The sequence below is a fragment of the Ranitomeya variabilis genome, chromosome 6, assembly GCF_051348905.1.
Source record: "Ranitomeya variabilis isolate aRanVar5 chromosome 6, aRanVar5.hap1, whole genome shotgun sequence".
Classification (NCBI taxonomy): Eukaryota; Metazoa; Chordata; class Amphibia; order Anura; family Dendrobatidae; genus Ranitomeya; species Ranitomeya variabilis.
This window is the reverse complement of record NC_135237.1, coordinates 23,271,475-23,284,389: the sequence shown is the minus strand read 5'-3', so window position 1 is coordinate 23,284,389 and position 12,915 is coordinate 23,271,475. Positions and strand designations below refer to the sequence as shown.

At 48.8% G+C, this 12,915-nt stretch overlaps 1 protein-coding gene across 7 annotated transcripts in view; it reads left to right on the top strand.

Moving 5' to 3' along the window:
- LRRC72 (leucine rich repeat containing 72) overlaps positions 1 to 12,915 on the top strand; it is a 49,141-nt gene that overhangs the window by 13,822 nt on the left and 22,404 nt on the right. For 5 of the 7 annotated variants that reach the window (XM_077268059.1, XM_077268058.1, XM_077268062.1 and 2 more), the window contains 4 exons: positions 6,361 to 6,474; positions 7,832 to 7,921; positions 9,652 to 9,990; positions 10,226 to 10,256. In XM_077268059.1, coding sequence (XP_077124174.1) covers positions 6,361 to 6,474; positions 7,832 to 7,921; positions 9,652 to 9,990; positions 10,226 to 10,256 — 574 coding nt within the window. The remainder of the gene's footprint in view (positions 1 to 6,360; positions 6,475 to 7,831; positions 7,922 to 9,651; positions 9,991 to 10,225; positions 10,257 to 12,915) is intronic. The other 2 variants (XM_077268061.1, XM_077268063.1) reach the window with 2 other exon arrangements.

Below are 12,915 nucleotides of genomic sequence, written 5' to 3'. Positions count from 1 at the left end.
AGCAGAATAGTGAGTGCAGCTCTGGAGTATAATACAGGATGTAACTCAGGATCAGTAATGTAATGTATGTACACAGTGACTGCTCCAGCAGAATAGTGAGTGCAGCTCTGGGGTATAATACAGGATGTACCCCAGGATCAGTAATGTATGTACACAGTGATACAATAGAATAGTGAGTGCAGCTCTGGAGTATAATACAGGATGTAACTCAGGATCAGTAATGTAATGTATGTACACAGTGACTGCACCAGCAGAATAGTGAGTGCAGCTCTGGAGTATAATACAGGATGTAACTCCGGATCAGTAATGTAATGTATGTACACAGTGACTGCACCAGCAGAATAGTGAGTGCAGCTCCTGAGTATAATACAGGATGTAACTCAGGATCAGTAATGTAATGTATGTACACAGTGACTGCACCAGCAGAATAGTGAGTGCAGCTCTGGAGTATAATACAGGATGTAACTCCGGATCAGTAATGTAATGTATGTACACAGTGACTGCACCAGCAGAATAGTGAGTGCAGCTCTGGAGTATAATACAGGATGTAACTCAGGATCAGTAATGTAATGTATGTACACAGTGACTGCACCAGCAGAATAGTGAGTGCAGCTCTGGGGTATAATACAGGATGTAACTCAGGATCAGTAATGTAATGTATGTACACAGTGACTGCACCAGCAGAACAGTGAGTGCAGCTCTGGGGTATATAATACAGGATGTAACTCAGGATCAGTAATGTAATGTATGTACACAGTGACTGCACCAGCAGAATAGTGAGTGCAGCTCTGGGGTGTAATACAGGATGTAACTCAGGATCAGTAATGTAATGTATGTACACAGTGACTGCACCAGCAGAATAGTGAGTGCAGCTCTGGGGTATAATACAGGAGGTAACTCAGGATCAGTAATGTAATGTATGTACACAGTGACTGCACCAGCAGAATAGTGAGTGCAGCTCTGGGGTATAATACAGGATGTAACTCAGGATCAGTAATGTAATGTATGTACCCAGTGACTGCACCAGCAGAACAGTGAGTGCAGCTCTGGGGTATATAATACAGGATGTAACTCAGGATCAGTAATGTAATGTATGTACACAGTGACTGCACCAGCAGAATAGTGAGTGCAGCTCTGGGGTGTAATACAGGATGTAACTCAGGATCAGTAATGTAATGTATGTACACAGTGGCTGCACCAGCAGAATAGTGAGTGCAGCTCTGGGGTATAATACAGGAGGTAACTCAGGATCAGTAATGTAATGTATGTACACAGTGACTGCACCAGCAGTATAGTGAGTGCAGCTCTGGAGTATAATACAGGATGTAACTCAGGATCAGTAATGTAATGTATGTACACAGTGACTGCACCAGCAGAATAGTGAGTGCAGCTCTGAGGTATAATACAGGATGTAACTCAGGATCAGTAGTGTAATGTATGTACACAGTGACTGCACCAGCAGAATAGTGAGTGCAGCTCTGGGGTATAATACAGGAGGTAACTCAGGATCAGTAATGTAATGTATGTACACAGTGACTGCACCAGCAGAATAGTGAGTGCAGCTCCTGAGTATAATACAGGATGTAACTCAGGATCAGTAATGTAATGTATGTACACAGTGACTGCACCAGCAGAATAGTGAGTGCAGCTCTGGGGTATAATACAGGAGGTAACTCAGGATCAGTAATGTAATGTATGTACACAGTGACTGCACCAGCAGAATAGTGAGTGCAGCTCTGGGGTATAATACAGGAGGTAACTCAGGATCAGTAATGTAATGTATGTACACAGTGACTGCACCAGCAGAATAGTGAGTGCAGCTCTGGGGTATAATACAGGAGGTAACTCAGGATCAGTAATGTAATGTATGTACACAGTGACTACACCAGCAGTGAGTGCAGCTCTGGGGTATAATACAAGATGTAACTCAGGATCAGTAATGTAATGTATGTACACAGTGACTGCACCAGCAGAATAGTGAGTGCAGCTCTGGGGTATAATACAGGATGTAACTCAGGATCAGTAATGTAATGTATGTACACAGTGACTGCACCAGCAGAATAGTGAGTACAGCTCTGGAGTATAATACAGGATGTAACTCAGGATCAGTAATGTAATGTATGTACACAGTGACTGCACCAGCAGAATAGTGAGTGCAGCTGTGGGGTATAATACAGGGTGTAACTCAGGATCAGTAATGTAATGTATGTACACAGTGACTGCACCAGCAGAATAGTGAGTGCAGCTCTGGGGTATAGTACAGGATGTAACTCAGGATCAGTAATGTAATGTATGTACACAGTGACTGCACCAGCAGAATAGTGAGTGCAGCTCTGGGGTATAATACAGGCTGTAACTCAGGATCAGTAATGTAATGTATGTACACAGTGACTGCACCAGCAGAATAGTGAGTGCAGCTCTGTGGTATAATACAGGATGTAACTCAGGATCAGTAATGTAATGTATGTACACAGTGACTGCACCAGTAGAATAGTGAGTGCAGCTCTGGAGTATAATACAGGATGTAACTCAGGATCAGTAATGTAATGTATGTACACAGTGACTGCACCAGTAGAATAGTGAGTGCAGCTCTGGGGTATAGTACAGGATGTAACTCAGGATCAGTAATGTAATGTATGTACACAGTGACTGCACCAGCAGAATAGTGAGTGCAGCTCTGGGGTATAATACAGGCTGTAACTCAGGATCAGTAATGTAATGTATGTACACAGTGACTGCACCAGTAGAATAGTGAGTGCAGCTCTGGGGTATAGTACAGGATGTAACTCAGGATCAGTAATGTAATGTATGTACACAGTGACTGCACCAGCAGAATAGTGAGTGCAGCTCTGGGGTATAATACAGGCTGTAACTCAGGATCAGTAATGTAATGTATGTACACAGTGACTGCACCAGTAGAATAGTGAGTGCAGCTCTGGGGTATAATACAGGATGTAACTCAGGATCAGTAATGTAATGTATGTACACAGTGACTGCACCAGCAGAATAGTGAGTGCAGCTCTGGAGTATAATACAGGATGTAACTCAGGATCAGTAATGTAATGTATGTACACAGTGACTGCACCAGCATAAGTGATTCATCTCGGGTTGGGGGATAATCCTCCTTTCAGCTCCACTTTCATTCATCGTCTGTGAATTTCCCTTTGATTTCTTGCACTTTCTAATTGGGGGGACCAGAGGTGGTATCAGGGTTGGGGCTGAGATCAGCAGTGACTTGTCCTGTGTCTACACTGTGCAGCCTGGGCAGAGTAACATTTTTATAGTAGAAGTGTATGGGCTCCTGCAGCACAGAGTATTTCAGGAGAGTCTCATCTTGAAGGCATAGACCAATTGTTACCTAGCAGAAGAATCAAAGTGACCAGCTGCGCAGAGTATTTAAGTAACATAGTTACATAGTTATTAAGGTTGAAGGAAGACTGTAAGTCCATCTAGTCCAACCCATAGCCTAACCTAACATGCCCTAACATGTTGATCCAGAGGAAGGCAAAAAAGCCCCATGTGGCAAAGAGTAAGCTCCACCTTGGGGAAAAAATTCCTTCCCGACCCCACATACGGCAATCAGACTAGTTCCCTGGATCAACGCCTTATCAAGGAATCTAATATATATACCCTGTAATATTATACTTTTCCAGAAAGGCATCCAGTCCCCTCTTAAATTTAATTAATGAATCACTCATTACAACATCATACGGCAGAGAGTTCCATAGTCTCACTGCTCTTACAGTAAAGAATCCTCGTCTGTTATTATGCTTAAACCTTCTTTCCTCCAGACGTAGAGGATGCCCCCTTGTCCCTGTCACCGGTCTATGATTAAAAAGATCAGCAGAAAGGTCTTTGTACTGTCCCCTCATATATTTATACATTAACATAAGATCACCCCTTAGTCTTCGTTTTTCCAAACTAAATAGCCCCAAGTGTAATAACCTATCTTGGTATTGCAGACCCCCCAGTCCTCTAATAACCTTGGTCGCTCTTCTCTGCACCCGCTCCAGTTCAGCTATGTCTTTCTTATACACCGGAGACCAGAACTGTGCACAGTATTCTAAGTGTGGTCGCACTAGTGACTTGTATAGAGGTAAAATTATGTTCTCCTCATGAGCATCTATGCCTCTTTTAATACATCCCATTATTTTATTTGCCTTTGTAGCAGCTGCCTGACACTGGCCACTGAATATGAGTTTGTCATCCACCCATACACCCAGGTCTTTTTCATTGACGGTTTTGCCCAGAGTTTTAGAATTAAGCACATAGTTATACATCTTATTACTTCTTAGAACACAACCAGAAAACATGTCGCCGAAAACACCAGCACAAGAGGGGCGAATTAATCACATAATAGTGCAAAATAGCCCCAGGCCTATACAAAAGGCCACCCACTCCATATAAATATTGAAAAGGAGGAAGAAAGAGAGTATATTGGGTATCGAAATTTATTAGGTATATAATGTAAAAATACAAACATTAATCACATAGATAAGATGCCTAAAGTAAAAAAGACATATAAAGTGCATACAGGATGAGGACAGGAAGTCCCACTGATGAACGGGGCCCAAATATTCCAATACACTGCACACAAAGTGCAGCTTAAAGATAAATGCGGACTCAGCTAAGCCAGAGAACTACATAAGTACAATATAGTGACCGCAGTCACCGACAGTAGGTACCGCAGGCATGCTTACCGCTAGGTAGTGTGGGCTCACCAGGACACCAGAGTGGAACCAGAGAGGAGAGAAGACCTTCTTCTCTCCTCTCTGGTTCCACTCTGGTGTCCTGGTGAGCCCACACTACCTAGCGGTAAGCATGCCTGCGGTACCTACTGTCGGTGACTGCGGTCACTATATTGTACTTATGTAGTTCTCTGGCTTAGCTGAGTCCGCATTTATCTTTAAGCTGCACTTTGTGTGCAGTGTATTGGAATATTTGGGCCCCGTTCATCAGTGGGACTTCCTGTCCTCATCCTGTATGCACTTTATATGTCTTTTTTACTTTAGGCATCTTATCTATGTGATTAATGTTTGTATTTTTACATTATATACCTAATAAATTTCGATACCCAATATACTCTCTTTCTTCCTCCTTTTCAATATCTTATTACTTCTACCCAAGTGCATGACCTTACATTTATCCCCATTAAAGCTCATTTGCCATTTATCAGCCCAAGCTTCTAGTTTACATAAATCATCCTGTAATATAAAATTGTCCTCCCCTGTATTGATTACCCTGCAGAGTTTAGTGTCATCTGCAAATATTGAAATTCTACTCTGAATGCCCCCTACAAGGTCATTAATAAATATGTTAAAAAGAAGAGGGCCCAATACTGACCCCTGTGGTACCCCACTGCTAACCGCGACCCAGTCCGAGTGTGCTCCATTAATAACCACCCTTTGTTTCCTATCCCTGAGCCAGCTCTCAACCCACTTGCACATATTTTCCCCTATCCCCATTATTCTCATTTTATGTAACAACCTTTTGTGTGGCACCGTATCAAAAGCTTTTGAAAAGTCCATATACACTACATCCACTGGGTTCCCTTGGTCCAGTCCAGAACTTACCTCTTCATAGAAGCTGATCAGATTAGTCTGACATGATCGGTCCCTAGTAAACCCGTGCTGATACTGGGTCATGAGGTTATTCCTCTTCAGATACTCCAGTATAGCATCCCTTAGAATGCCCTCCAGGATTTTACCCACGGTAGAGGTGAAGCTTACTGGCCTATAATTACCGAGTTCAGTTTTTGCCCCTTTTTGAATATTGGCACCACATTTGCTATACGCCAGTCCTGTGGTACAGACCCTGTTATTATGGAGTCTATCAATGACTGTACTTAGTTTCTGCAGTACACCATAATGACGGTGGAGGAGACAGTGACATAGTGGATGCAATGAGGTCCCACAGCAGCACAGAGTATTTCAGGGGAGTGAACAGTAACAGATTAGAAGATAGTTTAAGGACCAAGTTTCTCCGCAGCACAGAGTATTTTAGCAGATGAATATGTGTTAGCTCACAGTTACATAGTGTGACATAGTGTAGAAGCAGCATCCTTTGGTATCGCAGAGTATTTCAGGAGAGCACTGTGTTTATCCTGGGGGAGATCACAGACAAGACCTACCCCCCCATGATCAGCACGGGGCTCCTCAGTAGCACAGAGTATTTCAGGAGCGCAGAGATCCTGATGCCAGAGGAGGTCAGCCAGTGTATAGTGGAAGGAGCAAGTAACCTCAGTAGCACAGAGTATTTCAGGAGAGCAGCATGCTGATCCTGTGGAGGGAGGAGGTTCTCCTTGGTCGCCATCTAGACGTCACCATTGTCTGTAATGTCTCCATCTTCCTCCTTTTTTAGGGTCTCTGAAGCATTTATCCTCGCTGCAGACCCTGATGTTACACGACAACCACCTGACAGATCTGAAGGGCACAGTGAAGGAGCTGAGAGGAATGACAGATCTCCGCGTCCTGAGTAATCACCGTCCACATGAGGACGCTCTGCAGCCGGGGGTCACCTGATAGATTGCATAAGTAACAGCGGGCGCCATTCATTCTGCAAAAGGGTGCAGCGTACACCCTGCAGCTCACTCCCCACGGCTCAGTCTCCACGGCTCACTCCCCGCAGCTCACTGTCCGCAGCTGATTCCCTGCAGCTCTCCTCAGCTCACTCTACGCAGCTCACCCCATGCAGCTCTCTCTCCGCAGCTCACTTCCCGCAGCTCATCCCATGCAGCTCTCTCTCCCTCCCCGCAGCTCTCTCTCCGCTGCTCACACCACGCAGCTCGCTCTCCGCAGCTCATTCTCTTCAACTCTCTCTCTCCGCAGCTCACTCCCCGCAGCTCACTCTCCGCTGCTCACCCCATGCTACTCACTCTCCGCAGCTCACAACCTGCAGTTTACACCCTATATTGGTTGTGTCATATCTGGAGTATATTGATCTAAGGACAGATCATCTAGACCAAGATCTCTGACTGATCACTTTCCTGCAGCTCCAGGTAGTAAAACCCCTTGGTTCTTCTTTCTCCCCAGTGTTAGTTTGTCTTAGTACATGCGAATAAGCAAAGGCAAATTCCCCTCCCTGGTGGTCCAAAGTAGTGGAGGGATTAACGCCATCCTCCCTGGTGGTCCAAAGTAGTGGAGGGATTAAAGCCATCCTCCCTGGTGGTCCAGGGGAGAGAATTATGCCATCTTCCTTGGTGGTCCAGGCAGCGACGGGATTAATACCATCCTCCCTGTTCATCGGTCTATTATAGCAGATAGATTATTGCTAACATCCCTGGTGGTCTAGGGTTGTGAAGGGTTTAATGGCAGCTTTATTGGTGATTATGGCAGTAAAGAGCTTAAACTCATCTTTTCTGGTGGTCTAATGTGGTTGAGGTAATCCCAGCTTTCCTGGTGGTCTGGGGAAGTGGACACATTAATACCATCTTTCCTGGCGGTCTAGTGTCTGGAACAATGAATGGATTAATATCAGCTCCACTGGTGGTCCAGGGTAGTAAAGTCAATGCCAAGTTCCTTGGAAGTCTAGGGCCATGGAATGAGTAATGTCCATTTCCCTGGTGGTCTAGGGGCATGTTTGTCTTAATTCCAATATTCATGGTGGTGTAGGGTGGAGCGATTAATGCCAATGTGGCGGTGTAGGACGAGCAGAGGATGGATTCGCTCCTGTTCACACTGTCTGTGCAGCCATGATATGCAGTGAGTAGTGACACACGGGCAGCACTAGGCGCAGGGTTAGGGGGACGGAGCTGCGATGTTCGGGGCTTTGGGTGACAGTATATAGACGGTGAGTTTGCCTCCATCTTGTGTCTCTGTCTCTCCCTTTGTAGATCTATTTCATAACCCGCTGGGACAAGACCCCTGTTACCGCCGCACCGTCATCCACCACCTTCCTCCGGTGCAGCTGCTGGATCGTGAGTGTAAGCGCCTCCACATCTGATTCTCATTCCCGCCGCACTGTGTAAATGGAGGCACCTCCGCGGCCTCAGGTCACAAATCTCCTGCCGGATTCTGAAGCAACCGATAAAGTGCAGCCACAAATTACCGCGGATTTGTGGAATCAGAAAATCTGCACAATCCCAGACGGCTGCTCAGCGTCGTGTAAGCTCACAAGTGTGCACGAGACGAGAAAACTGGACCGGCCCAACATGGGGGATCCAGATATGGGGGGATAGTTATATACAGCGGAGAGGTCCTGAGAACTACATTAAGGGATTAAAGTATTGAGCGATTCTTGTATGAGAGGAAAAGGGGGCCAAGCCCGTGTCTGACCGGGGGTGCACAGGTAAAGGGGGACGAGCCCGGGTCTGACCGGGGGTGCACAGGTAAAGGGGGCTGAGCCCGGGTCTGACCGGGAGTGCACAGGTAATGGGGGCCGAGCCCGGGTCTGACCGGGGGTGCACAGGTAAAGGGGGCTGAGCCCGGGTCTGACCGGGAGTGCACAGGTAATGGGGGCCGAGCCCGGGTCTGACCGGGAGTGCACAGGTAAAGGGGGCTGAGCCCGGGTCTGACCGGGAGTGCACAGGTAAAGGGGGCCGAGCCCGGGTCTAACCGGGAGTGCACAGGTAATGGGGGCCGAGCCCGGGTCTGACCGGGAGTGCACAGGTAAAGGGGGCCGAGCCCGGGTCTGACTGGGAGTGCACAGGTAAAGGGGGCCGAGCCCGGGTCTGACCGGGAGTGCACAGGTAAAGGGGGCCGAGCCCGGGTCTGACCGGGAGTGCACAGGTAATGGGGGCCGAGCCCGGGTCTGACCGGGAGTGCACAGGTAAAGGGGGCCGAGCCCGGGTCTGACCGGGAGTGCACAGGTAAAGGGGGCCGAGCCCGGGTCTGACCGGGAGTGCACAGGTAAAGGGGGCCGAGCCCGGGTCTGACCGGGAGTGCACAGGTAAAGGGGTCTGAGCCTGGGTCTGACCAGGAGTGCACAGGTAAAGGGGGCTGAGCCCGGGTCTGACCGGGAGTGCACAGGTAAAGGGGGCCGAGCCCGGGTCTGACCGGGAGTGCACAGGTAAAGGGGTCGAGTCCGGGTCTGACCGGGAGTGCACAGGTAAAGGGGGCTGAGCCCGGGTCTGACCGGGAGTGCACAGGTAAAGGGGTCGAGTCCGGGTCTGACCAGGAGTGCACAGGTAAAGGGGCCGAGCCCAGGTCTGACCGGGAGTGCACAGGTAAAGGGGTCGAGTCCGTGTCTGACCGGGAGTGCACAGGTAAAGGGGGCTGAGCCCGGGTCTGACCGGGAGTGCACAGGTAAAGGGGTCGAGTCCGGGTCTGACCGGGAGTGCACAGGTAAAGGGGGCTGAGCCCGGGTCTGACCGGGAGTGCACAAATAATGGGGGCCGAGCCCGGGTCTGACCGGGAGTGCACAGGTAAAGGGGGCTGAGCCCGGGTCTGACCGGGAGTGCACAGGTAAAGGGGTCGAGTCCGTGTCTGACCGGGAGTGCACAGGTAAAGGGGGCTGAGCCCGGGTCTGACCGGGAGTGCACAGGTAAAGGGGGCTGAGCCCGGGTCTGACCGGTGAGCAGACAGGAAAAGAGAAGGAACAATAAAGTAGCAGATTGTGTCAGTCTCAGGAGTTTCTCCAACCAGCGAAGATCATAGACATGTGATAGATAAGGGTTGGATGACAGTAATGGAGGCTGAGCGTCTTTTCTTGCAGACGTGACACAGAAGGAGAGAGAAGAAGCGTTCCAGCTCTTTAATCCGCAGCGGACGGCCGTCATCCAGTCCCTGGGATTCGGGAGAAGAACAGACTCGGTCATCGGCAGCAGAGCGGCAGCAGGTCGCGGCTCCACAGGCCGCAGATCGTACAGTGAGTGCCCACATGGCAGACACCAGGGCCACAGCCCCTCAGCTACACGAGGACCGTCTACACCCGGCACCAGCGGGTCAATGGAGGAAAGGAGTGTGGCTCACAATGCGCCATTAGGAGCCAAAGTTTTATTTGTGCCTAATAGTAATCTCGCCCCTACTCTGTCTACCCTGTACAGGCGGAAAGGTAACGTCCCCCTCCTTTATAGCTCCACACAGTCTCTGGGGAGGTTTATTAAAAAGTTTAACAATAAAGAAAGTTGGGAAGTGGTGACATAAGTGGAGTAAGTGCGAGCGCCTCCTACCGAGGATTATTACACACTGATACGGCTACAGGAATAGAAAAGAAGGCTGCAAGAAATGGCATTTACTGTCCTGCAGTCACAAAATATCTCAACATTTCCTGTTTTATGTCTTTTTAGGAAATCGTGTCCTTACAAGTAATACCAAGAGGTGAGGAGGAAGAATGCATCAGGAATCCCTGATATCAGACTCTATATAGGAAGCTCCCCCTAGTGGTGACTGCAGACAGGATCTTACCGTGTATCTCTGTATACAGGGAGCTCCCCCTAGTGGTGGCTGCAGACAGGATCTTATCATGTATCTCTGTATACAGGGAGCTCCCCCTAGTGGTGACTGCAGACAGGATCTTATCATGTATCTCTGTATACAGGGAGCTCCCCCTAGTGGTGACTGCAGACAGGATCTTATCATGTATCTCTGTATACAGGGAGCTCCCCCTAGTGGTGACTGCAGACAGGATCTTATCATGTGTCTCTATATACAGGGAGCTCCCCCTAGTGGTGGCTGCAGACAGGATCTTATCACGTATCTGTGTATACAGGGAGCTCCCCCTAGTGGTGGCTGCAGACAGGATCTTATCATGTATCTCTATATACAGGGAGCTCCCCCTAGTGGTGGCTGCAGACAGGATCTTATCATGTATCTCTGTATACAGGGAGTTCCCCTAGTGGTGGCTGCAGACAGGATCTTATCATGTATCTCTATATACAGGGAGCTCCCCCTAGTGGTGGCTGCAGACAGGATCTTATCATGTATCTGTATACAGGGAGCTCCCCCTAGTGGTGACTGCAGACAGGATCTTATCATGTATCTGTATACAGGGAGCTCCCCCTAGTGGTGACTGCAGACAGGATCTTATCATGTATCTCTGTATACAGGGAGCTCCCCCTAGTGGTGACTGCAGACAGGATCTTATCATGTATCTCTGTATACAGGGAGCTCCCCCTAGTGGTGGCTGCAGACAGGATCTTATCATGTATCTCTGTATACAGGGAGCTCCCCCTAGTGGTGACTGCAGACAGGATCTTACCGTGTATCTCTGTATACAGGGAGCTCCCCCTAGTGGTGGCTGCAGACAGGATCTTATCGTGTATCTCTGTATACAGGGAGCTCCCCCTAGTGGTGACTGCAGACAGGATCTTATCATGTATCTCTGTATACAGGGAGCTCCCCCTAGTGGTGGCTGCAGACAGGATCTTATCATGTATCTCTGTATACAGGGAGCTCCCCCTAGTGGTGGCTGCAGACAGGATCTTATCATGTATCTCTGTATACAGGGAGCTCCCCCTAGTGGTGACTGCAGACAGGATCTTATCATGTATCTCTGTATACAGGGAGCTCCCCCTAGTGGTGGCTGCAGACAGGATCTTATCATGTATCTCTGTATACAGGGAGCTCCCCCTAGTGGTGACTGCAGACAGGATCTTACCGTGTATCTCTGTATACAGGGAGCTCCCCCTAGTGGTGGCTGCAGACAGGATCTTATCGTGTATCTCTGTATACAGGGAGCTCCCCCTAGTGGTGACTGCAGACAGGATCTTACCGTGTATCTCTGTATACAGGGAGCTCCCCCTAGTGGTGACTGCAGACAGGATCTTACCGTGTATCTCTGTATACAGGGAGCTCCCCCTAGTGGTGACTGCAGACAGGATCTTATCATGTATCTCTGTATACAGGGAGCTCCCCCTAGTGGTGACTGCAGACAGGATCTTACCGTGTATCTCTGTATACAGGGAGCTCCCCCTAGTGGTGACTGCAGACAGGATCTCATCATGTATCTCTGTATACAGGGAGCTCCCCTAGTGGTGACTGCAGACAGGATCTTATCATGTATCTCTGTGTACAGGGAGCTCCCCCTAGTGGTGGCTGCAGACAGGATCTTATCATGTATCTCTGTATACAGGGAGCTCCCCCTAGTGGTGGCTGCAGACAGGATCTTATCGTGTATCTCTGTGTACAGGGAGCTCCCCCTAGTGGTGACTGCAGACAGGATCTTATCGTGTATCTCTGTGTACAGGGAGCTCCCCCTAGTGGTGACTGCAGACAGGATCTTATCGTGTATCTCTGTGTACAGGGAGCTCCCCCTAGTGGTGGCTGCAGACAGGATCTTATCGTGTATCTCTGTGTACAGGGAGCTCCCCCTAGTGGTGGCTGCAGACAGGATCTTATCGTGTATCTCTGTGTACAGGGAGCTCCCCCTAGTGGTGACTGCAGACAGGATCTTATCGTGTATCTCTGTGTACAGGGAGCTCCCCCTAGTGGTGACTGCAGACAGGATCTTATCATGTATCTCTGTATAAAGGGCGCTCCCCCTAGTGGTGGCTGCAGACAGGATCTTATCATATATCTCTGTATACAGGGAGCTCCCCCTAGTTGTGGCTGCAGACAGGATCTTATCATGTATCTGTGTACAGGGAGCTCCCCCTAGTGGTGACTGCAGACAGGATCTTATCATGTATCTCTGTATACAGGGAGCTCCCCCTAGTGGTGACTGCAGACAGGATCTTACCGTGTATCTCTGTATACAGGGAGCTCCCCCTAGTGGTGGCTGCAGACAGGATCTTATCATGTATCTCTGTATACAGGGAGCTCCCCCTAGTGGTGGCTGCAGACAGGATCTTATCGTGTATCTCTGTGTACAGGGAGCTCCCCCTAGTGGTGGCTGCAGACAGGATCTTATCATGTATCTCTGTATACAGGGAGCTCCCCCTAGTGGTGGCTGCGGACAGGATCTTATCATGTATCTCTGTATACAGGGAGCTCCCCCTAGTGGTGGCTGCAGACAGGATCTTATCATGTATCTCTGTAT